We start from the raw sequence: 26,325 nt of genomic DNA, 5'->3' as shown, positions 1-26,325 counted from the left end.
TTGCACGGAGACGTTGCGTCTGCTGGGCTTAACGAAGGATGTCGTAAATAGAAACGTAACTAAAACCTAAACCTCTCAGCCCCCCTTTTTTCATACACAGTTATACTACGCGGCTTAGTCCGAACTCATTTTTAACTTTTGCACCCCTCAGGGCGTTATTTGCTAACGAGTCGAGTTTCCATGTCGTAGGAAAGACAAAAGTAGTAGAGCATGTATATATGTATATATGTATATATATTATTAAAAATTTCTGCTTTCTAGACCTGCGTAAAATATATCTGTACATATGTACTTGATCGAGGGGTTGGCGGTATAGGGGATGTTGAAAGCCATAACTTGATGTTTTCGAGTGGATTCCACTTTTGCCTGAGAGTGCATCCTATATTTCAATGAAATTTTTCTACCCTTACTTTTTTATCTCCTTTTTGTCTCTTTCGCGCATGATCTCGACATTCACTACGGGGGGGTGGAAAATAGTCGCTTACTTCTTCGCGGGGGTGGATCGAACGTTCTTCAGCTCCATCTCTTTGTTCGCCGCGTTGTTCTTCTCGGCGTTGTCTTGCGCGTTTGGGGGTGCACCGACGTTTTGGGGATTCAGGGGTCTTGTTACCGGAAGTGTCGCTGTATTGTCACCGGCAGCGGCAGCCTCCACCTCGACGGTGGCCACTTTGCAATCACCGCCGCCCACCATTTTCTTTTTACCTTCCAATTCGCCCCGCTTCAGCTTGATTTATTTTTTTTTTTCCTTCAGCAGTTCACGTTTCGGAACCACGCCACTTTTTATTGGTACCGACAGGGATTTACTGGAGGGTCGCAAACCCTAATTGTGGATTTACCTAATCCGCCATTATGGTCCCTCTTTCTTATTTTGAGAATTTACAGGATGGCCTCGGCAGTTGTACGATTTCCAAATAGTCTTTGTCAATTTTCTGTTGATAAAAATTACTGAGAAAACGGGAAAACCCCTCGAAAATAACTAAAAACGGACAAGTGAGAATTGTTATGGAAATTCAACAGGAAAGATTTGTCAGTGTAATCTTCATTAATGAAATCGCACGGTACATTGGGAATTCACGAAATGGTGGACTTTCGAGAAAAGGGTGTTTCGCGTCGAGGTTGATTTTTTCCCTCCCCCTAAAACGCCTCCCCGAGGGACCTGCGCATTCGAGTCAGATACCACGTCTCCATAACGGGGGGGGCAGAATTCCGCCCACGAAAGACGAGATAAAAATATCTAAAATTTTCCTAGTGAACCCATGGGGTAAAAAAAAAACTACTTTTTCACATTCTTAATTCATGATTCCAATGATCAAGAACTTTCTGGGTGTCTATAATGAGTTCGAAACCTCAATGGACCCCTGAGAACAATGTGAGGCCGAGCAAGATGAACTCTCGGAAAGTAGGTCGGACCTCAACAAGAGAAACGATCGGACGACAACAGTAAAAATGAAGCGAAGTTCAAAAGAGCGTAACTTTAGTTAGGCACGCACCACACGTAAAAAGCACCGAGGTTAAGCTCAAGTATAAAAAATCATTCCACCCCAACGGACCCCGCTACGAAAACCAGTGAAGAGCCTCGGTAAACTCGAGACTCCAAGTCCCAATAGCTCCCCAATACCAAACAAGGGATAAATATCAGCCCCGGATGTATCACCAGCAGCCACGGCAAAGCTATACAAGAGAGTATATAGTATCCCACTCGAATGAGCTGCTTAAGCGACAAGTCCCTGTGATCTCGCGCACATGCTCCAACGAGCAAATTAAATTTCCCGTGGACGTTCCTCACGAGGATCAAACACTCTCGCTCCGATGACTGACGTACGACGTCAGGGTCGACGTCGACGCTTACTACGACGATCGTCGTCACGCGACACGTTCGTGAATTTATTATAAACAAGGGCAAGTGGAGAATAGGCTAAAAGTGAAAATTTCAAAAAAAAACCCTCTGGTGTTCACGGACGTCGAGGAAGTCTGCTCGGGAGTACCGCGACTTGTCGAAGACTGACGAGGGCTTGCGGCACCGGGAGACTCCTCTGAAGGGTGTTACGCCGAGAAAGGGTGACGAAGTCTAGAAGATGAGGATAAGGGTAGGTACGCGAGGGCACACTGTAAGACCGTGCGTACGCGTACGCGTGACGCGCAAAGTGTCAAGTAGATGGGGAAAAAAAATGTGGTTAATTAGATTCGGTCTAATTGTAACGTGGGACGGGTTGACGTTGTTATGTGGTTGGCAAGGAATGACGTACTCTCAAGGTATCAGGTAAGACTGTGTTATCGGAACGCGATGAAATGGGGGTTGAATCACGATCACCGCCCCCAGCATCTCGGAGACTGAGGCTGGCCGGGGGTCTCTTCCCGGGCAGGAGCTTCTTGCGCCAGCGCACAACTCGCGTTTCGTATATCGTTTTGTCTATGGTTTCGTTTTCCCAGTTACGACTGCCAGGGACAGCTTAACATGGAGTAGACTCGTTGGGATGCTGCATTCAGCCGTTTGTTATGTATCCGTTGCACCGATTGACGATTCCCGTTTATCGATACGGATGATGTATTTTGTTGATAAGATATCGATAAATTTTTTTTGTAATCGATTACAATTTTTTTGTAGCAATTTTTCGGATTGACGAAAGCAATTAAAAGTTTTCGGGGTATCGAAATAAATGATTTTTTTTAAGGACTGACAAGATTGTATGGATTTCCTTCAAAGTGGCGGGAATTCTTGTGGTACGTCCAACTGTGCCGTCACTGGTGCTCTTCCGGGAAGATGCTGAAGAGATGGTTGAAGAAGGGGTTGTGGTAAGTGGGGGGTAGGATGGAAACTGCTCGCTGGATTCTGCGACCCACTGACCCGCTCGATAACGTCACCACTCCCGGGTCACTGACCTTTCTCTCTAGTGTAAAATTCTCGCAGTCCAAAATGTCACCTCCCCCCCCTCGTAAATTCAGGCTCAATCACAGGGTACATTAACTTAACACCCTTAATATTTTTTCTCTTTCTCATACACCTAATGATCCTTATCGATATCTAAATTTTCAGGGGTTTGTGATAGTCGATAATTTTTACTATTATTAATTTTTTTACATTTAATTATAATATCTCAGGTCTACTTTATCGTCGAATCTCTAAGTGTATCATTTTTACTATCGATAACTATTAATTGTTATCGATCGAGCCAGATCAGTTTTATTCAATATATTTCACTGTTTTGTATATTTACATGAAATACCGATATTGTGTTGTCCCAGGATTCCTACAACACACGTCTCACGCACAGCTAGTATTGATTTCAGTCTTGCTGGCAGTGCTGCCGCGATCCGCGTTCCGTGAACTAAACCGACGTTCCTAGGGGTTGAATCGAGATGGGGGATGAAAATGGAGAGAGAGCAAGAGCAAGAAAGAAAGAAAGATGCAGCGAGAGTACAGAAAAAAATTGGATAACAAAAAGAAAATCGATTCCACAGAAATAGAGAGAAAGGTGTCATATAGTCAAAATCGACGCTTTGGAATTCTTATGCAAAAATACTTGCAGTTCTCAATTAACTAGTAAAATCCCATTAAAGTAATAGGGAAAATTTTAATTAACCCTTGAGAAAAAGTGTGTAGGTTTTAATCACAGTTGAAACGTGTGCTTTTTTTATCATCCACTCTCATAACACAAAAATCCATGGAGGACTCCTTTGTAACCGGTTGCGATTTCTTATCGGTCCAAAATTCCGAGTCTCGCCTTATCAAACGTTTTGTCAGCTTGATCTGCTCCGAATCCGAATCAGTTAACTAATTAAACATTACCGGAAGCTGGGATCACTGTAGTTAATTCTAAGGAATAATTCGTACAATTCTCAAGTGGAGCATGTATCAGCTAGAAATCACAAATTGTATATTTTACAACAATAATCCTTATAATCTCGTGCTACTGAATCATCCGAGAAAGAAAAAAAAATGGTCGATTACCATTCAACTATGCTAACGGGCAAATAATGAATACTCATAAATCTCAAGGAGGCGTCCTTGCTCGAGTCTATTACGACACGTTCAATGCTCTCAATATAATATAACCAATCATGCTCCACATATGAACGTATGTGACGCAGAGATTATACATGCACCTATATAAACCTCTGATCCAGAGATACGTTTGTTAAATAATTCGATGAGTATCGGCCACGTTCTCGGCTACTTAAGTAGCATGAGTAAAAGACCAAATAGAAGAAAAAAAGCATACACAACATACGCCCAGTACCACTGCTCTGATATACACAGACCACGCGCTACAGATATACAAATAGTGCTCGAGATAAAAAGTTTTAAAAATGCCAGAGGCAGCATCAAAGCTTATCTATTTATAGTTTACAAATTTCCTTCCCACTATTCAAACTTAAGCTAGACGGAAAACTCGCCGAGTTGTTTGCTTCAAATATATATTGACCGACACAGTAGAAGAGGCAGAGAAGAAAGAAATGCATCAACTCACTTGGCATTTTTGGGCAAATTGTTGTTCGTTGGTCCCACGTGCGTCGGGGTAAGACACAAGGGTGCGCTATTCGTATTCTGTGGCACTAAGGGTTGCCTCGCATGAGCAGGCGATGTGTGGGAACCGTAACCGTCGGAATTGAGCTGAAATAAAAAATTATTAAAGTTATTAACATTCGATTACTCGTATAAGTCGAGAATATTTTTTCTTTTTTTTTATGAATTCAATTTCTCTACTCTATTGCCTTTCTACTGACCTTTACCACCGTTCCGATTAAAGAATCCGGCGGCATTTCCGGTGGGTCTGGTATCACTCCAGGATTCGTATGGGCCGGATAATCATTGCGTAGATTCACTTCCTTGACAGGGGTACCACCCCCATCGAGACGCTCCATGTCTAAGCTGTCCGTAGGCGTCGGTTGTGAGAGGAGACGCTCCTTCATCTCATGGAGATATGGACAGCGCTGCATCTCCTCGACTGTGTCGTTTGCTTTCTCACGCTCTGCAAGTGTGCCGGGGTGTAAGTACAAGGCGATCGCACGAGTAAGTCAGTAATAACTCAGTCAATCAGTCAGGTCAGTCAACAGCCAGTGAGTTAGGCTAGGGACTAGTTTTTCTAGAGGATGACTGCGAGAAGATCGTCAGTTTCCTAGAGAAATTTCTTTGACAGGGATTCATGGAATCCAGAAGTAAAAGTAAGTAATCACTCAACACGTTATAAGGAAAGTCCTCGATAAATTAATTTTCGAAAGTTAAGAAAGTCATTAAAACAAATTGAAAGCATTCATCAAATTTCTTAATAAATCATTTCACGAGAACCATTTTCGCGTATCATTTTAGTTTAATATTTATTCATTTCAATAAATATATATATATAAATTATCACCCAACACATCAATGACCACAATTAATACTCTTGACATTGCAGAACAAAAGGGGAATCAACAAGCACCTGAGCATCAATCTTAATCACGATCAGATTGTCACTGTCCCTCCGGATACACGATCATAGACTGGCTCTTCACTCTCTCCCCATAGAGAAGATCGCTAAATATGGCGCCTTGTGTTACGATCATTATGGGACACCACACTCGATGGTTTACAGCCTTTGACCATATCCCAAGTAAATCCTAGTATTTCAGGCGGGATAAAAAAAAGCCATGCAAATATTTAATATCGAGCAATGTTAAATACAAAAATCCATAATCTGCTAGTGATCCAATTCTTCTAACATATAAATGTAGATATATACAAAATTGATTCCGAATCTACCCTGCATAGAAAAAGGGGAGGGGAAATATGCAGCGCTTTTAAAAGTGTGGCTAAAAATCAAATTCCATACTTTTAGTTCCTAGAAGTTATTCTTAGTTTTGAACTATGGGATTTAATATTTAGCCACACTTTTGGAAACGCTATGCATTTACTATTTTTTTTTTTATACAAATGCACAGACTGGATATATCCAGGCACAATGTAATCCTTATGCACAAGCTAGCTTAAATAAGTGTGAGGAAGAAAGAGGGGAGGAAAAAGGTAGTAAGAAAGGGAACGGCAATCTCGATAACTGACCTACCCGAAAATGCCCGCCGTGACGATGCCGCGTATGAGAGTCGCGATACCCACTGTCGGCGCCACTCGGCTGTTGTCGCTTTCGCGGCCTATACTATTCTTGACGCGCGTCGCTCCCATGCATACCGTATATTTAGAAATCCGCGAGGCTTTAATCAGGATCCGCACACCAGTCATAGAGAAGAAGGCTTCGCTATGTTCATTTGGAACCCATACAGCCTCCGTATCAAGAGTGCATACGTTTACACGTGTAAAACGGTCGGATGGACGGATATTCATATAACTGTAGACGTGGAAAAATATATAGGTACGCATTGTACGTGCAGTAAGATATAACAGTCTGAGAGCGGCTCAGCAAATACGAAACTATTTGACTGCCATTCAACCCTCTAGTCTCTCTCTCTCTCTCTCTCTCTCTCTCTCTCTATTGCATTGTCAGCCAGATAGAACGTAGAAAGGGAGTGACTGCCTGTGTGTAAATAGGTGTATGAAAGAGGAAGAGAGAGAGAGAGAGAGAAAGAGTGTACGGAAAATGAGAAGTGAATAAAAGAAAGAAAATTAAGAGACCCAGAGAAAGAGCTTACCGATCGATCAATGTAGGTTCAACGTAAATTTCAATACGATAAATGTTCAGGAGGTTGTTGACGTGTACGTCATATTTGATGTGATTACTTCACTTCAGTAATCTGTATCCATTTGAATATAAAGGTAGTGAGGTGTCAATGGTTGTAACTTTGTTTGATACCCCAGAAAGAAGTTATGCTCGTTGTATATATGTACAATATTCTGCTATTATCTGCTGAGATTACCATTGTTATTCTTGGCTGCAATTGATCAGGATGTCGTGTACGATAAACGTGATCGTTATTGTATTTATTCTTAGTCGCCTTATTTGGCTTTCTATAGAAGATTTCCTAGACTTTTAATTGAACCTTTTATCCTATTATTATCGTGAGTACTGGGACGATATTACGAGACACTATCGTGGATGGTGTATCTATTATGATGACATGTTCACTTTTGTATATGTATTTTGTGTTGATTGGCAGGACAAAACAAATTTTTGTTTGAGTTAGACGTGTCGGCGTCTATGCAACTTGAAGCTTGATGAATATTTATCTCGCTCGGTGGGTTGCTAGGTTAGGAAGTTTACTTACAGAAAAAGTTTAACAGTTCAACGAGAAGAGTTTATCCGCGCCGTCTTGGGGATCCTGGGTGAAAACACACGGTAAACGAATAACGGGAAGGACGTAACACGGCGTCACAACAAACGGAAACCGGAAGTAGCCAGAATCGATGCGCGCCCGGTCGGAGAACTCGAAAACTGAGGCTCACGTACAGGGACGAATTGGCAGACTGCGTGGCGACCACCTGTGAGCATCCCGGCGCCGGCGTCGGCGTCCGATCGACCGACGATGCATGCCTCCTCTATCGAAAACGCTTCGGCGAGATTGTAGCGCTGTCGACGGGTCTCGCGTAACGCGAGTATTGAAAACTGCCTTAATACTACACAGCATATACATACATACACCCCTTACCTCCATCGTGCGTAATTTCTCAATTCTATACGCTCCCAATATCCAATGTAACTGACCAAAAACTGCTTCGAAAAGAGACCAGTAAATAATACACCAGATGTATTTAGGGATTTATTTTTACTTTACACAAACTTCAGAATCAATGCTAAGATTTATTATGGTCGCTTGTGTACGAAGGACCGACGTTTTTTGTGATACGAAAAAATACGTTTCTTCTCAACTGTCTCTGCTAGTGGCTAGAAGCATATAAGGCACTCGCGTCACCGCTCTCGAAAGCTACTCTCGCGCGAATAAGCAGCTCTTGGTTTTATGATGCCAGAACGCTGCTCTCCCTTCACTCGGCCAATAGGAAGCTCGTCTCCTTGCCGACGTCGAAGGTTCGCGTCGGGAAGCGGCTTTGTCGCGCGCGTTAGTCGTCGTCACTGTTGGGGCGCCGGATCGCCGAGCTATGTTTGTGCGTTTCAGACCTTCGTCAAGGTGGGGGTGACGAAGTCATTTACAAGGGGATAGCCAACACGCAAGAGAAACACGAAAGGATTACGATTGTTCATGTTTTATCTGTACGTTTTTCATCATCATTCTACATGACGTAATAACAAAGCATATAAACCGATCAGAAAGCTTTTGATAATATAAATATTATTGTTTACTACCTTATATAGCTTCTGACATTTCTATCAAGGTATTTATAGAATTTTTCGTATATATTGTCTTTCTGCGAGTATTCGGTACATCCAGGTGATCCACTCACTATTTGAGGTGTAAATTAGTGTTCGGGTAATTCATAACCCTGTCAGGGATAGTTCAATGCCATAAGTCGTAGTGAACGGTGACTTCTCGATCTGGTTATATCGAATAAGACTTTTACTCGTAGGGACCTTGACTCGATTTTTCGGCAGATCATAAACATCTAACGACGCTGCGCCATTTAGATCGAAGGCATCGAGCGTAACGCACGAGGAAGAACGTTGTCCATTGACATTAATACACATTAACGAGAGACTCTAGAATGTGTAATAAATAACATCTCATGCCGATACCTTGGCATATTGAGCCTTCCGCAAGAATCCAGAACGTGTCTATAATAGTTCCGGTAGAATCTGTCCTGTTACTGACAATAATTACTTTCTAATGAAACGCCTAAGCCATAGACTCTAGCCAATCAATATTTAATGTCTACTACTTCTTTCCTGATAGTACCGTACCAAGCCAGACAAACATTAAAATTGGCATCGGTTCTAAGAAAATCAATTCTCACGCTTCTAGCATTAATTTGTGTTAGTGTTTATATTATTTTTGTCGATACAACTAATGGATGTACTTAAATGTATTCATACTCTTATCACAATAACATTTAGCGAACACACTAACGAGTTTACTATCAGATCAGTGAATACTTACACGGCCGTTAAGTAACGATTGGCTGAAGAGAACGTGGGCGGCGAGAGTTGCTCGCGTTTGTCGTTGTCGTTGTTGTCGTGTTGCTCGTTGCCATCGGCGACAAAAGCAAAGCAGGATTTTCAGCGCTGTCACAGGTTCACAGTGGGATGACGATATTAAAGATAACGTCAAGAATTGAAACGGCGTTGCTTCGATGATATTTTTAAATGGCGTCCCTACGAACGGCGCGCGGTTCGTTTTAATTATGTCGTATCCCTACCGGTTATATACCGTTACTATTTATTTAAAACGCAGGCACTTTTAGCGATAATGGTGTCGATTCCGAAGCCGCTCACTGGCCCTACGTGAAAATCGTGCGTGGTTATTATTGCGTGTGGGTGCGTGTACGTCCTCGAGGAGTAGCAGCCGATGTAAACAAGGAATTGGCGCATGCGCACACGACATTTCCTTGCCCTATGGTTATATCACCCCTTGTGTTGCCTTCCGTGTATGGGGGTGGCCCGAGGACCTTGTGCCATCCATGGCTCTAATGGCGGATGTTCATGGGGGTGTGGGCCATAGCCACCCCCATGCAATAGGGAAACGCGATCAATAACGCGCTGCAAGCATTTTTACTTGGCGATGACTAAACCTTCCTATTAGAAAGGGAATATCGTCGCATTAGAAACTGAACAGGGATTCACCCTGTAGTATAATACACCACAAATGCACCTACGCTGCAGCTAGAAGATCAAATATCGCTCAATGCTCTTTATACACCTAGTTCAACGGACTCGGGTTGAATTTTAAGGGATGATCGTAAAACTTGGATTTGAAACAAAATTTGAATAAACTTACTATCGCGTTGCGAAACTTCTCTTCTGTACCTTCAGACGGCCATTGGGTACGTTTTAGTGCGTTGGGGTAGTTTCCGCCCCTTGCTGTACCGGTGGCACGTTATGCGTCCCTCAGGAACGAGATTTAGCTCTTATTTACTGGAACCCACCCCAGAGACTATCAGATGGCAGACTGCTCGACGCTGCTGTAACATAAACGATCCGGCCTCTTTCCGCATGGTATCTATATACAGAGATGCTCAAGAATAGTCGTTTTACTCTATTAACGTAAATAATACTATGTGTACTCTAGACAGTAAATATAATGCTTCTTCGTGGAGTACTATGTATACCAGTCATTATCTTCGGACTGACTCTGCTCTTTGCTTCGTGGAAAATAATAAATCCGCTAGTAACGACTCTGGAAAGTCAGAAACCTACGAGCCGTACGTAGCCTGCATAGAATCCATTTACCTAACCCGATGTACCTAGGTATCTATCTGCCTGCCTCTGCCTACCTACCTACCTACCTACACAGTACGTGTATTAACAAACGTAAAGCTGGGGTCATTTCGTTCACACGCTTCCTTATGCAAGAGCTGCGGTTATGCACTTTTAACAAAAATCACAAATAAGAAATCGTAGAGCGACACACCCGCCAAGTAAAGTCTGAAAGTTTCACCCAGGATGCCCCTTGAAAAAATACATAATTATATGTATTTATATATAATTATATACACCCGTGCTGTTGCGGGCAAAAAATATTTTCGTTTCTCTCAACATTTACCAATAACAGTGTCGTTGGTCTTGACACTCGACGTTCACTCCATTTCAGTTGTACCAACGTTATATTTCTGTATAGAGAGAAAGGCGTCATTCCGACGATGCGGTACACTTCGATTTCGTTTGATTCTATTTGGGGGTCGACCACCGTGCAACCTTGTACCTGAGGAAGGTCGCCGAAGAGCGAGGTATCGAAGTCAGGTATGTAGGTCGCCAACTCGACGACCGCGATACGCTTTTTTTCGAACGATCGGCCGATTTTTCCCTTTTTCGTCGTAGCCTTTAAGACTGATAATTACATCGTAATTACATGCCAAGCAGGGTACGCATTCCTCAGGTATAATACAGTGCACAAGCGAAACACTCATAATATCCAATATGCATAATGTCTTGTTTTATCCAATATCATTGATGATTGAATTCATGCGAATCCATGAGAATTCATCCGTCTTGCGAGGCTACGGAAAATTCGTTAATCGTTCTGCTTAATTTTACATCCGGTTTTCAACCTGGCCAATTCAACCGAGAAGGTTTTACTGGTATCCGGTAAACGTTATTCCGGATGCTACTTTTTTCGTATCGGTATAGACGAGAATACATTCACTGTACCTACCTATACTGCATGCACTATAGTATGCACGTACTTGTTATCTTTTACGTACTAAAGTACGTACTATACAAGACACTGTACAGTAAGTTAAAACACATGCAAATTTTGACTTGACAAAATCTCATGTGCATTTAATTTTTTATGTATAACGTTTTAGTATGCATGTCACTGCGGACGACTGTATTGCAATTCGTAAGGTACAAATAGTACAAAGGGTATAAGAGTACAAACATCGCATAGGAACTAGAATACGTGGACATAGAAAAGAAGTACAGCGTTTAAAAAGACGTGACGTGTAGAGTTTTGATTGGCGGTCACGAGTAGAGAATAAAATTTCTCCTAAGACCGTTACCACCGGATATCCTGTCGAGATTCTTGAACGCGAAAACAACAATCGTAACAACGCAAATATATATTTTCCAAAGACACTTGCAATAACGATAGGCTCCAACGAGTTATAGACACAATTTTTCACGCAGATGGAAAAAAAGTCTTTGATTAATCAAGATGAGAACAGAGAGATCGAAAAGTTCTTTGGAAAAAGAAATTTCTTTCAAAAATTCATCTCGACACGAGTCCGAAGGAATATTCGTAACGTTTATACTCGTATGAACGTATTGTAATATTACAATAAATATTATAATAGAACAACGCAATAATAAATATATATATATTATATATATATATATATAATTTATATGTGTTTATATTATATATATATATCATAGGTAGAAACATGTCGACACGATCTATATCTAAACATCGAAGAGGATTCCTTTCCTATTTACAAATATTTTTTATACTAATCGATACTATCGTACAAATAAATTGGCTCGATCACTTCCACATGTATGACTATCGTAATACGATGTAAATTGTAATAATGTAAAACGCCTAGGACAAAACATGTATCATCTATATGATTCGAATACGTTATCGACTCTTATGCGCTTACATCGAGTCACACATTTTCATTCTCATTTAATTCTCTACATGTCCGATTATTATCTCAAGCGTGCTATGCATCTCTCTCTCTCTCTCTCTCTCTCTCTCCCTCTCACTCATACACATTCACTTATATTTCCATTCTCGCTATAGTAACATGCTCCCATATGTAACATACTCTCATCTTAACAGAGGTCAGTTGAGCATAAAAATATGAGTAGGGCATTCGCATCCTGTGGCTCACAATCACGCGGATCCTGTTCCTCGTATATTATATAAAACGCACGCTTAGTCGACTCTAATCAAAAATCTTGATCCCACATATGATGTATCTAAAACGGTATTCTAGCGATGATATTGACAAAAGATTTGTATAGGTATACTACGCATATAATATATATTAGTTTTCGACGGAGCTTCTTTACGTATGAATAATATGTGTATGATATGATTCGACTGTTGTACTTGTAGTTTTTTCTCCTTTTTTTTTTATCTCTCTTACTTCGCACTTTCTAGGAATATATGACACAGAATTTGATGTGGTGGTCGAGGCTCATACCTGTATCATGCTCAGCTATGTGAATTATAAAATTTTTAAGTGCGGCACAACGTTGTGTCATTTATAGTAATAACGAAGGGTTTTGATTTGTGATTTTTCGTAAAAGGATAACTTCAGTAAAGACTATTTGAAAAACGCTGTCTATGTTAGGAACATCGCTGTTCAATTGGATCAAGGTTAGGTTAGTCTGGTATTATAATTTAGTGGATGTTTCAATTTACGCCATCGTTATAGAACTATTCGTATCGTATACTCTCTGGATGAGTGGAAGACGGATATTTTTTTTTCTTCAATGGAATTCGGAATCTTTCCAGCGATAAGAGCAGCTAGAAATGATACTCCAATTTGAGTGATCTTTGATCGTACTTATTCATATGCAAGTATAATATCGAACATATGTGACAGAGTGTCTTAAGGTGCGTATAAAAGATTCGACAAGGATCTCAAGTAAAATAGGCTGCCTCGTTCTCGGCTATTGCTTCCAGCTTAGCCGGCAGATTCCTGGGACGAGATGCCCTGCCAACCAGTTTCCACACGCCCTCTGACCCCTTACGTCACATGTAAGTAGGTTTGACCTTATAGGCCCTCTTCCAGACCTCACAGAGGCACACTGTGCTATGGAACCTGTAGAATATAGCCAAGGGCATAGAGACGTGGGTGATAATGGTCCAGGCCCAGAGGCCATAAAAGTGAAGCTGTACAGGATGAGATTCTGCACGTGACTTCTCCAGGGTGTTGATGGCCCACATGGCCAAATTTGTTACCAGGAGGAAGGTCACGATCTCGCGACCTGGTTTGCGTCTTATCTGCTCAGCCGTAGCGACGCTGCGCCTCGACGCATCCAGGATGAAAATAGTCTGGCACGTAGTCTGGATCACGCTGGCCAGGGCCGTCACAAGTACAAGGACTGTATGTTTCTCTAAAGTAAAGTGACCTCCTATTATTGTAAACGTTGAATAGATGAACATTCCAGTTTGCGCTGCTACTAGGAGGATATTGTCCAGTTCTAAATTACGTCCGCCGTCATAACGTAATTTGCGCATCTGGAACATCCCTATCAGGGTCGCTAGGGTCGACATCCCGTAAAGGGTCAGCTCGCACACGTTTACTTCCGTCACGGCCAGGCTCACCAGTTCTGGACGTGAGATCAGGACGAAGAAGAGGATGAGGGAAATGATGGTCAGCACTAAGATCAGGATGCCAACGAAGAGGCCCTTGTGTGCGCGGGCGCAGTCCACGCTGTAGTGATGAGGAGACCTTCTGCGAATAAGAATTAAGGTGTTTTTTTTTCAAATTTTTCTCCTCCTGTCACTAATCCTTATTTTGTTCCTCTTTTACCCACCTGTATGCATGCGCATGATGATGGGAACCAAGTGGTGTCATTGGTTGAGCTACGTTGGTTTTCGAAATGTTCTTCCACATTACGTATAATATGGCCGCGCATATCAGACTGTATTCTATGGTGCAGGGAAAGAGGAAAGGACTTGCATCCTGGACCAATGAACCCATTATGTTGGTCCTTCTGCATTCAAACATGTGATGTGGTCCCTTCAGGCCTCTTGCCAGTCTGACATGCTCACCGTGATGCCCGTGACTGTGGCCGCCCAAGTGCATTCCAAGTTTTGCTCCTAAGCCAAATAATTAACATATTATTGATGATTTTCATGTAAGCGTCGTCTTGGTATCCGGTTAAAATATGTGTCTGATTAAAAAATAGAGAAAATAATAGAGAGACGCAAGACGGTTAAAAAATATCGCATGACCCTGATGCATTTGATATTATCAGGGAGACCCTTTTATTGTCGAGGTTCTGCATATGGGTATATCGTAAAAATGCTCGAGCTGCAAAACGTTTGCTAGACTGCGATAATGAATTACATAGATTGTCTGTACTTTCCATATTGTTACTACTGTAGCAGCAAATGTCTCGAGATATATTACCTTCATTAAAATCTACTCTGAAGTTAAGCTTTTATGTAATTATATAAATTCTTACCGAGTCTGTGTGAAATTCTCAGAGAATTATTTTCAGGATTGTAAAATGTTAGGATCTCGTGTTTAGTCTCCTGCACCAGGACATTCAGCCATACGGATAAGTTCGTGCCAATCATATGCATTAATCCAAATCGGGCGACGACCCGATGTCTGTAGACCTTCATTTGCTGGAGATAAAAAAAGACAAAAAATGAGAGCTGTACGCATCACTCACAGGTTACGGGTGAAAAAAAAAAATCTATACGCGAAACGAAAGCCCATGGATCCTGACACGTGATAAAACGTGGTCGGAAAGAAGAGAAGAAAAAAATGTAGCAAGAAACCCTTGGGAATAGGGGGTGGCAACGTCGCGGTTCGGTGCCCACGTATTTCGCCAGAAATCCAGAAATGTTCACCCTTCTATTTCATTAAGCAGTGGAAGCAGGCATTTTACGGGGTGGGTCGTTGCTTTCGGTGGACGAATTACAGTTTGGCCAATGACTCGCTCGAGGGTAACTCTTTAAATTCACAGTTGAAAAACGGGGTCGTGAAACGGTAAGGGATGAATTCACGTATCCAATGGCCAAGAGGGGATCGATTTGTTCCTTTGTCGAATTTCTTTATGGTTAAACTTTATTAAAAGCGAAGTAGGGACGTACGGTGCTGGAAATTTCCATGTCTTCTAAACGGCTCTACATACTGTACTCACTTCATTGTTCAAGAAGATAAAGTACATCTGGATGAAGATGAAGGCCATTCGTGTTGCTGGTGTCAGGGCCAGCATTACATTGTGGCATTTTGTGTTTCGTTCTAATTCAAAATACTGGCCAAATTCCAAACCAGAGTAAATCATCGAACCGATTCCAAAAGCCACTGCGCCCATTCGCAGATAAAAGCTACCGTAATGCTGGGCGGGTTTCGTCACTGTCATATGGGGACATCCGGTTTCCGGTATGTCAGAATCCCCACCGGCGCCGCTGGACGATTGGGAAGAATCCAGATCACTGTCTTCTCTTTGTTTTTCTTTACGTAAAATACAAAAGGACAAATAAATATTACAAGTAAATGACAAATAATCAACCTCGTGCAATATAATTCTTCCTTTGACTTACTCGGTTTTGGCTTTCCATCCCTGAGCAACATGGCGTACATATACAAGAGAAAGATCATACTGCCAAAGTATAAATAAAGATAGAACGCCTCGTAAAAGGAAGGTGGTATATAAGTAGAGATGACTTCCGCCATGGGGAAGGCGATCCCCATGACAACCAGAAGTTTCCCATAGAGAGCACTGAGCGTCGTCGCCAAGGCGTTTCTGTGAGAAAAAAAAAAGGTAAAATAAAAGGCACATACACGAAAAAGTAAATGTAGCAAGGGACAAGATAGATTGAAGAAAATAAAAAGAAGAAAATAGCAACCCTCCTCGGTCTACGTCATAAGTATACTCATTTTTATTCACGATATAAAAAGTGCTCCCCCTCCTGGCTAATGGCGAGTTCTTACAAAATATACCATGGACGAACGTACAGTAGTCTTCACGAAAGAATTGGCTCAATGATATAATATCGTCGACTACATCAACCTATAGCGGCCGAGATCCGATCGACAAAGTGGTCGGTAATTGCGGCCCGTTGACCGGCGATTTCGTCGCGACGATTTCATAGGTCAGGTTGATGAATCCGTCAGGATGACAATAGCTTAATCGTTTTCATTCAACGTTGCGAAGCGTTAGATTTCGTTATATATATATATATATAATATACACTGTGTCCAATACTTACGCTCCTAGGTGCTTCCAGTTCCGGTCTTCAGTCACCTGTAGGAACGTAGGTGCCGGATAGCAGACAGCAGGAATCGGTCGCGAGGAACATGGAAGTGCCAAGGCGAACTGAGGTGACCGATGAGTTCTGGATGGCGAGCTGCTGCTGTGTCTCGAGAGCGTTTCCGGTGAGACTATGACAGCCGACGGAGAAGCTGGGGAAGGCAGGGCGGCAGGTAATCCTGGCCAGCTGAGAAATAAAAAAATTATGTTGAAAAACTCTAAATAAAAATAACAAGATCGGGATCGTATCAGCTACCAAGTACCAAAATAGCTCATGTTTGATAAGTACGTCCAAGTCGTAGAATTTGGTACTTGGATGAAAGCGAGTCTCGTGAAAATGAATAAACTAAACGAATCCTCACTAGCTCTGTAATTAAGGACGTAATGATCATTGCAATGCTTCAAAGTCATAATTAAGTGCGTTTTGCAAACTAACGCACCTGTATTTACATACGTCAGTACCCGAGGGAGATTGTCGAGCATGTGTTTAACTAGACGTAAAAAGAAGGAAACAAAAATTTAAAAAACTTTTTCTCTCTCCCTCGCACCACGTATCGTGGTTGGCGTTTCTGTTTCTCCTTTTTTCTCTCCCGTTCGCAGAACGTCCTTCGTCGCGATCCCATTAAGCTGATTACTCGGTTATTTCCTGTACTGGCGCGCAGGCTCTACGCGGTTTGTATTTATAGATCTTGATCGTAACATATGAATTATTTGTCTCAATTCTTATACCAGGCCAGAAGCCGATCGCTAGATTTAATTCTATACATTGTATATGGGTAATCTTATTTTTCCTATAAGCATTACAATATCGAATGCCTTGACAACAGTTTTGGCGTCGTTCGTTCTATGCTTCTATGAAGTAAAGCATTTCCTTGGCTACATTCATAATACGTAGCAGAGGAATAGTGAACATACAAATTTCTGTAATTAACGCAGTATAGACTATAAGAGTAAGAAGTTGACTGAACTGCCAATAGATGGTGCTAATATCAAAGGTACTATAATAAATGCTTTTTCAACATCTGGGATACGTACAGCAGACTATAAAAACCCATAGAGTCAGCTTGTCTGCTTTCACGACCTTAAAGCATGCACAGTATTTTTCATATGCTTCTGGTAACCAATCCTTACAACAGTATACAATACACGTTACCCTACGTGTATCAGGTAGAAAGGCTTTTTCGGGAATGTTTCAGTTCTCCATTATTTGTTCTGCACGGTATAGCTGAAAACTTTTAGTTTATAAAGACAGACGAGACAGTCATTGAAACATATGAGAATTATAGGGTGAGAGTGAATAGAACAGAAGGGTGTGTAGGCCTTTGCGAGAGGTGCGTAAGAGACACGTGTGACACGTGCGTAGGACACACGTGGACCGTGTTAGGTGGTTATACGTACGTATACGGTAAGTCAGGAAGTGTTAGGTATTTCGTAAGAGTATAGAATCTAAGGGCTGCTTTTTTTCTGACGCCAATTACTAACAATTTTTCGAGAAGCGACCAGTGCGTCATCGCTATATTGGATTTTGTAACGAAAGAAAAAGTTAGAAGATACCAGAGAGGCTGATTCAACGGCTGAGGGGTGTTTGCTCATTGTTCGTATATAGACGGAATATACACAACGTATATACATATCTATAAACTGAAGAGAACGAAGTCCAACCCTTGCTTGCTTCGAAACTACCCCTTTGCCAACACGCGTATGACCATCTTATACAATCCCACCCTTATTCCTCTTATGTCAGATCCCATCCTTCCATACCTCTTCATACTCATACAAAAAGTCGTATCCTTCGGGGAGACAAACACTCCTCACCTTCTTCATGCAGACAGGCACTCTACGCGGCTATAATATTCAGAGCCATTATACAATATACCGAAAATTATCGTGGGTACTATACGTTCATTTAAAAAAAATTTTTTTCAAAAAAACTTTTCATAACCTTCCAAAGTCCCAATGGTAATACTTTTTTTTTTGTCTTTTTCCATTCTTCCGTCAAAAATTCTCACTGAGAATTTCGTTATCTAACCTTAAGGAGGTCTCCTTGATAAGCATCTCCGTTATCCTGAAGCTTGCCCGTCTCGTCCTTTTTTGACGGAACGTTGGCTGTCTGACTCGGATCTTCGCCAGCGGATGATACAATCACGGCCCTCCGGCTCGTGGCACAGCACTGATCTGACCCCACATCACATACTGATCTGATGTCACTCTCAAATCTCAGTATCTAGCGATGCACACATCGCGCTCTCTGGCAATGTCCTATATCGTTTGGTTCACGAGTGCCATTATACACTAGATATATTTACAGTGACTTATACGTGTCTGCATACGTGAATCCCTGTATAGTAAGTCTGATAGGCAAAGTTGACAATTATGTCTGTATATACGTTGGACAAATTTTAACTGTTCTATTTTGAGTGAAGTACAGTTACAGTTAGGTTTGTGCAGTAAGTGACAATTTTGTGAGACTTGGTGGAATTTAGTAGAATAAAAAATAAAAGCTATGAATAGCTGTCCCAGCACTGTTGCACTTGGCTGTACTCGCTATCGGAAGTGATTAATCCCTAATGGGCCTTGACTAGGCAAATTTATCAGGGTGAGTGAATAGCACGTGGCGGATCCGTGGTCGATTATTGACTCTAAAAATGCACAGAGGGTGTCGGGGGGCTGAACAAAAATCAGATCGTGCGGTTTGCAATGGATCGTCTGAGGTGGATATTTTTGAGGGATCGTATCCGTGACGAAGCATGGCTGAGGTAGTCAGAGTCGTACCGAAATCCTCGTAACGAGGTAAAACGACAATATTACTAGGGGTTTCTGAATTCCCGTTCAATATCTGCCGGAAGCAATCAGACGTCCTGGGATACGTTCGGAAAGCTCTTTAGAGTCGACTCTAGTATCATTCTGTCCTCTTCGTAATAACGATGGTAAAAAGAGATGCAAGATGCCCGAATCGCCCTGAGTCAGATTTCTGAACGCACCCCAGGCATTCTCTGTACTCGGTACTGCGCATCATGTATGGACATTGAATATTTGTAAAAAAATGTTTCTGTTGAAAAATTATTTTATACAAGGGACGTCATGAAGTTTTCAGTAATTTCTTTCTGAGAAAGTTAAAAATAATATATCATCCTCAGGCGCTGATAATTTACATTCTGCTTGTTAATCTGTTTATTTCTTAGTCATCAGGAGGGGGTGACGTCTCTCTAATGGTCCATCCAAGAGGGCTGCTAGTTACCTACCCTTTAATTAATTTCTCATTCCTTTATAGTTATAATATTATAATTACTCACTCAGCCGGTTTCTCAGTCTCCGTGCTAATTACTCGAGCTTCATCGCGTCTTTCGAGGGCCTCTTCCTGTTCCTCCCTTAGCTCTTCAGAAACCTCTTCCGGTATCGTCGTAATGTCCTCTATAGGTGGCAGAAGGTCGTTGCCATTTTCTTCGATACGGTTATCCACAATGGGATCAGAGCTGTCATTGGGTCTGGCTACTTCTTCGATATCCGAATCTATACCCTGTTAATAAAAACAAACAGTATTGACAGCTGTCAGTGAGACGGACAGGAGATATAAGCCGGAAATCGATCCACCGTTGGAATTGATCTTATAAACCCTTACAAGGGTTGACGCACCTGCGCAAAGTCCATGTAGAAGGAATCCCTGGAGTCGGAGCTACCACGGCGAAGCCGCAGGCTCAGATCAGGAGAACTTTCTCCCATCTTTCTTATCAGACACTTTCACTCTCTCAGGGTGTTATCTCTTGACTCTCTCTCTCTCTCTCTCTCTCTTTCTTTACACCGTTATCCCCTACCCTATGGTTCACTCTTCTCTTCCGTATTCCAACGCTCCTCCCGCTTCCCTCTTTTGCCTGCACAACCCCTATGGGCTCCTCTCGGTTTTCAACCCCTGGCTAGCTAGGAGCACGGCGCGACCCCCTTTTGTCTCTCAGGAGCTTCTTGCACCACCGCCGGGCAATTCCAAAGAGGGTGCAACGGCAGTTTTCAACGTCTCTCAAAGAATCGCCTGATGAATGATGAATGATGAATCGTTTCGCTTCAATGGCGTCTATTAGTGCTCTACCGTGTAGTTGCATGTACCTGATACCTACTACTGTGACTTGTATTAACTAGACTGACTTTTTTCGCACCCTTGTACAACTCTCTTTTTTTTCTTTACACATTTTCTATTCATCATGCTGGCTTAAGGGGTTGTACGTACGAGGAATCTTTCATGGGGTATCTACTTGGTACGGGGATATTTTATAGGGATTTTATATGCGGTCTTAAGTGCGCACGGTCGAAGGATACTCGAGCACGTAGGCTTTATGCTTCAGTTTGTGTAGCGTTGCGTTATGGGGATTGTTCTATTGTATTTTTTATGGATTTTTAGAGTTTCATAGACACCATAGTATCTTGTTGCAGAACGATATGCCGTAAGTTGGAGATTTTGAAAAAACATTCAAATGATAGTTTTAGTAATTCGGTATGATTATTTTTGCTTCGTATAAATTTTTATGATATAAATTACCTTGCATCATAACCATTTCTTATGCAACACCCTCATAAAGATCCACCCTATAATTAGATTAATTTGATAATATTGAATTTTAAAGTTATTCATTTTTATAGATTTAGTATATCTATATACTGGAAATTGACACATTTTTTATTTCAAAAATTATAGGGTCAATCATGTTCAAATGTTGCATAAACGAATAGTTAGTTCATGCCTTAAAAAACGTATACAAAAAAAAATCAACTATTTATTTTGGACTGGGTGTTATCACCGGACCACGTTGCAAATATTCTAGAATTTCCCATAGTGAAGTAGGTGTATTCTTATTGTGTCTTGCGACAGTAAAGTATTCCCATAAATACAATTCTCTAAGCAATATAAGGAATTCGTTAAACGTTGTAAGTAATTTCAATAATTTGTGCCATTTGTGCATACCGATTATACGATAATAAGAAAAGCAAATCCCATAGTAATGTTAAAAGTTACATAAATGTTCCGCACGTGCTAATATAGGTGAATGAGAAAAAAAGAACAGCCCTTCAGGAAACGGAAATACAAAGCGTGGAATATTTTCCGAGAATTCGTTTGCGCAATGACTTTGTGGCATTTAGATCGCGTGCCATGAAAACACATGTAACTTCCATGGGATTTCATGTCATAGAGCAATACAGCTTAGAAAGTTAACATAAAACCGGTAGGCGGGTGTCGTGTCAGGATTTCTTATCGGGTGCAGGCAGCCCCTACTATACTAACATTTTACCACTAGGGGATGTTGGTATGGTGGTTCACGTTGGGTAACGGAACTCCATTAAATAATTTATACATCAATATACAGTAGAATTCAGGAATTCAGACTACAGCACCAAGTAGATACATCCCTCAAGATTTATATGTCAGACATAATATTTATTCACATGCAAAATTCAACGTGACTCACCAAAATTTTCTGAATATCCAAAAAGCATTATTGTTCCTCCCAACATTTTTTTATATTCCACGCTCTCTCACGCTCCATTATCATTCACGCGTGTATACATAATATTATTCTGAAAATAGTGCGAATCTGTATATAGGTGTCACGGCAGAAAGACACTGATGATCCCTTACGAAAATTATATCCCTTAGTCTTCTTCTCTTTCTCTCTGTCATACAAGTGCTTTTCGACAGAATGATTTCGTTTACAAAATTGTAAACACAGCGTTCAGCCGAACAGGAATCTGAAGATGGATGCATGAACGGAACACCTCGTGGACGTTGCGCGTACAACGCTAGTAACGTAGTAGCCAGTACGTAGTAATGTACATCCATGTATGAACGAGTGGGATTCACGAATTGTTGATATTTACACAATTTTACTTAAACGCATTGTAATTGCTCTCGCGTTTCCATTCCTTGACTGGTAACTTCGTGCCCGTTTGAAATTGTATGTTTTTGTGCGTTTTTATTCCTCCGCTGTTAACTAAGTATGCTTCCTCATTGTGATTCCTGTTGATGTTATTATCAATCACCGATCCCGACTAACAGTTGCACCTTGCACAAATTCGCTGAGTGTAATTGGGAATTGGGGTTAAACTTGTTGAATCGAAATTCCGTGTGTACGACTGTTATCAGTCGTGCGGCGAGACAGGAAAATTTTGCACCCCCGAAGGGCGCCGAACGCGAGGCATCGACATGCTGTGAACGGGCCCGGAATGGCCCGGGCGTTGCGACTTCAGCGCCGCGACGTGCGACGCCCACCCCTCGCAATACGCACTCCTTGCAGCTCCCTTTCCCATGCGAATCTTCAGGGCCGGCTATTGCGTGGGCTTGTTTCTTGTCTCTGCGAGGTAAACACAGCGGTCGACGGTTATGGTCAGCCTGTTATTTATGGTGGTGCGAGAATATAAATTGTATGGGGTTGAAGAAACTAGTGAAACAAGGCATTAGATTTTTCAGACTGTCGCTGAGATATGGAAACAATACGGATTTTTATAAAGAAAGTTATGGGATTTATACAGGAAAAAATTATTTTAGGGGTTTATAGGCACTGTCAAAAGACTTGGATATAAGATATTCTATGGGGATCGTTGCTGGACAGTCAAATAATACATTTTTACGAAAAACATGTTTTGATTTCCATAAGGGGGATTCTTTCTAATTTTAAGGCTTTTTTTTACAACTGTCGATTATCCGACTGTATGGGGTTTGTTGACTTTTCTTCAGGGGTGGGATCGATAGCGAGAATTTGGTGGCTACCGGAATATCTTTTGGCACGGCCCTGCCTTTATCCATGGGGATTGCATTTCAGACATGCGCTCCCAAGATTACGTGGAGCGTCAAGATAAGGGTAGCAGCTCCGAAATCCGTGGCTTCTGCGAGTAAGAGAATCATAATGGGTGTAATGGCGCGAGAGAGCCTGTGTCAAGGATAATTTATTATCGAAATTAGATTAGACCATCTGACATAAAATATGTCTGATAAGCTTTCTGCTTCTACCGTTTATCCCTCGATTATCTTTATCTGATTAAAGAAGATATTCAAGATAAAATTACTCCGCTCATTCAGGGTTTTCTTCCCCGGATTATATACATGTAGCATATACTATATATATATAGAATAAAATTAGCATTTTTCTCCGCCACAGCTTTTTATTTTTACCAAAAGACTCATCAAGGTTACAATATATTGTAATTCGTTTAACATAGCTAATAAAATCATTAATAACACCTTTCTCAGATATCTTCTTACCTGTTTTGTCTTTTTCTGCACCATATTTGATGCGACCATTCATTAGGATATTACTGGTACTTATAGTAGCAATAATATATCTAACGCCATAAAGAGTAAGTTCCTTACATGTATAATATAATAATATTCTTATCTTTGTGCGGGGTGATCTCCGGGCTGTTAGTCATAGCTAATTCATGCAACCGGTACCCTTATAATATTTACACATATGTTCCACTTAAGACTGTTTGAAGTCATATCCTTCCTTATTCATTCGACTTGTGATTGCTTCATTGATACTCTTTTAATAAATTCTTATCAGTCAAAATCCTTTCAGTCCTTCATGGTGGTTCTTATACTTGATCTTTAAAAATATTCAATTTCCAACACATTTAGGCCATGCAGGTCCTCCGCATGACATGGATACAATTGTGTATATTACCACCTAAAATATATTTAAAGAATATTTCGATACTGATAAGAATGATATAACTTCAATATAATTTTAATGTCAAAATGGTTTTTTTTACATACTATTAAAATTGCGGCAACGATCACGTAGAGTTTTACGTTTTTCCAGAAAAGGGATCGTGCCAAATTTCGGCTGCTCTTCCTAAATGTCACGGACTGAAAAATGGTTAATGTGTTACGTCAAAAGTAATTAAAATTTTCTTTTTTTCTTTTAATTCCCATAGTTACGCTACTTAATACTTACGCTTGCTGTTAAATTTTCAGTCTTATTCACAAGAAGTTCCAAATGTTCACCACGCATTGCTATGTTATCAATATTTCTCACCATAATGTCTTTCAATTCATCTAATTCTCCATGCACCTTCGATAGCGTATCTAAGTCCTTTGATTCACTGTAGTGTTTCTGCAAATATCATATTATGGTTTACTTACTGTACAAAAAACTCAGTGTATACTTATTTATTGAGATCTCAATCGCACCATTTCATTAGCTAACACGCGTGAGAATTCCGTATTCATTGCATAAGCTAGTGCATTTTGGGCCCGCTGTCCATAGGCAGCTTGAAATCTTCTTTTGATTTCATTAAGATAGAGAAAAGCCAATGATCTTTTGAAATCCTGAAAATTCATTAGAATCAATTATTATTCAGTAGTTCTTAAGAAGAGTATTGATACTGTAGGATTTGTAGCTTTTTTATATAGTCGGTCCACGAGTTTAATGTGTTTTTTGACAGTTTGAAAGTAATGTCATCCTTAATAAATCATACAAAGTTTTCCATAAATAGTGTTAATATATATACTAAAATAAAGAATAAAATATATTTAGTCTAAAATGATACATATGTAAATTTTGTGATAAATATTTTATGCATATATGAATAAAACACATCAAACTTGTGAACCGACTGTAGGTTTGTCACTGTTAAATAGATGATACATACATCATTTGTAATGCACATGTATATAATACGATCCTCACAAATATAATGGAACAGGTATGGCCCTTGAGAATATGTCAGTTTGTCATTATGTGGTGGAATTTTTGACAGGATCTGTTCAGTGACTTCGGCAAAGTTTCCAGCGCACGAAGCATGCTTGGCTAGAACAGTAGGACCTCTAGCCACTACACTGTACAAGAGTGGCATTTTGGAATCTAGTAACAAAAATAAATAAAAAGACAAAATTGATATCAATAATACAACGAAAGTCAATTAAACGATGACTAATACATGACCTCATCATTCGTTATCAGATAGTGCTGCTAAAAATAAAAATTCTTATGAAAATAATAAAGGAATAAAATGAATATTTAATTAAAATCGACAGATTGTGTCATTTTTATCTGCTGATGATAGAGATAAATATAAATAAAAAGGACAGCATAAAGTAACCAATAAAACTAAACCCTGGTTTCACCAACATCGGTTGAAATATGATTAAGGGTTTAATATCTGATTGCGGACATGAGAATGGGTAATGTGTTACTTAGGCCCTAGTTAAATTTTAACTAATATTGGTGACCCTGGGCCCAAAACATAAAATGCAACAAAGAATTCATAACCTGAACCTAAAATTACATATAATTGAATCGCATTGATGCAAATTAATATCGATAGATGTAAAAATGTCTAATTTCATAAGAAATGCATACAGCACTTTGTAATTATAAAAATATAAAATACCGCATAGAAAAACAATAAATGTACCTGAAAGAGACAGTCGCAGTTATTCCTGAAAATGGCAGACCACTCTGACGTGCCTCAAGTAACAATAAATCAGATGTGAATTAACTATTTATCAAAGGTAGCATTCACATCGAAACTTGCAAATTACTCACTAATGTACTATAAGCTAATTCGAATGCGTCAAAACACCTGATATTTGTGTACAATGATCTCAAAACAAAGTCTAACAAGTTCTGTGGCATATGACAGTTTATCATTCTTCGAAGGTGTCGCTGGCATCGAGTTTCATACTTTGAGCGGAAGATTCAAACAATTATAATTAATTTCGTCCAAAAAAAAAATAAAATTAAAATTCAATATAGGTACATCACTGAATACAACAATACCATATTCGCAAATCAGTATGAAAAATTTGCCATTAACAATCTACTCTATTCCTAACGAACTTCGAACTCATTCGTCT

General features: G+C 40.5%; 3 protein-coding genes across 16 annotated transcripts in view; all 3 read right to left on the bottom strand.

Annotated features, from left to right (window-relative positions):
- The window catches only part of LOC107266843, a 16,080-nt gene extending 6,696 nt beyond the window's left edge, over nucleotides 1-9,384 (bottom strand). Inside the window, exons 1-3 of one of the 9 annotated variants that reach the window (XM_015737759.2) lie at nucleotides 8,977-9,384; nucleotides 4,726-4,970; nucleotides 4,470-4,612 (exon numbers count right to left, since the gene is read on the bottom strand). In XM_015737759.2, the coding sequence (XP_015593245.1) occupies nucleotides 4,470-4,612; nucleotides 4,726-4,938 (356 nt within the window). In that variant the 5' untranslated portion in view covers nucleotides 4,939-4,970; nucleotides 8,977-9,384. Of the gene's footprint in view, nucleotides 1-485; nucleotides 2,344-4,469; nucleotides 4,613-4,725; nucleotides 4,971-5,420; nucleotides 5,561-7,194; nucleotides 7,436-7,575; nucleotides 7,989-8,976 lie in introns of those variants that run through there. The other 8 variants (XM_015737758.2, XM_015737760.2, XM_025084119.1 and 5 more) reach the window with 8 other exon arrangements.
- Nucleotides 9,385-11,335: 1,951 nt separating this feature from the next.
- Nucleotides 11,336-22,705, bottom strand: LOC107266970 (proton channel OTOP1). Of its 6 annotated transcripts, XM_025083880.1 has the most exons (10): nucleotides 22,108-22,705; nucleotides 21,938-22,046; nucleotides 20,118-20,592; nucleotides 19,778-20,001; nucleotides 16,444-16,671; nucleotides 15,775-15,977; nucleotides 15,372-15,685; nucleotides 14,685-14,850; nucleotides 14,031-14,316; nucleotides 13,243-13,948 (listed from the first exon to the last, which is right to left on the bottom strand). In XM_025083880.1, the coding sequence occupies exons 3-10, from the start codon at nucleotides 20,202-20,204 to the stop codon at nucleotides 13,243-13,245; spliced, it is 2,214 nt and encodes a 737-aa protein (XP_024939648.1). In that variant the 5' UTR covers nucleotides 20,205-20,592; nucleotides 21,938-22,046; nucleotides 22,108-22,705. The 6 variants fall into 6 exon arrangements, with proteins under 6 accessions (XP_024939649.1, XP_024939648.1, XP_024939645.1 ...); XM_025083877.1 differs by having other exon boundaries at nucleotides 20,118-20,595; nucleotides 21,938-22,705; XM_025083878.1 differs by having other exon boundaries at nucleotides 21,938-22,705.
- A 902-nt stretch (nucleotides 22,706-23,607) lies between these two features.
- LOC107266572 (vesicle-associated membrane protein 7) lies at nucleotides 23,608-26,138 on the bottom strand. Its single transcript, XM_015737186.2, has 6 exons — nucleotides 25,884-26,138; nucleotides 25,119-25,330; nucleotides 24,658-24,795; nucleotides 24,422-24,580; nucleotides 24,241-24,333; nucleotides 23,608-24,151 (listed from the first exon to the last, which is right to left on the bottom strand). Exons 2-6 carry the CDS (start codon nucleotides 25,320-25,322, stop codon nucleotides 24,083-24,085), a joined length of 663 nt encoding a protein of 220 aa, XP_015592672.1. The 5' UTR covers nucleotides 25,323-25,330; nucleotides 25,884-26,138; the 3' UTR covers nucleotides 23,608-24,082.
- Between the last annotated feature and the right edge of the window lie 187 nt (nucleotides 26,139-26,325).

The sequence above is a fragment of the Cephus cinctus genome, unplaced genomic scaffold (genome assembly GCF_000341935.2).
Source record: "Cephus cinctus unplaced genomic scaffold, Ccin1 Ccin1_scaffold0330, whole genome shotgun sequence".
Taxonomy (NCBI): Eukaryota; Metazoa; Arthropoda; class Insecta; order Hymenoptera; family Cephidae; genus Cephus; species Cephus cinctus.
The sequence above is the reverse complement of the archived record's forward strand: the minus strand, read 5'-3'. Positions and strand labels throughout refer to the sequence as shown.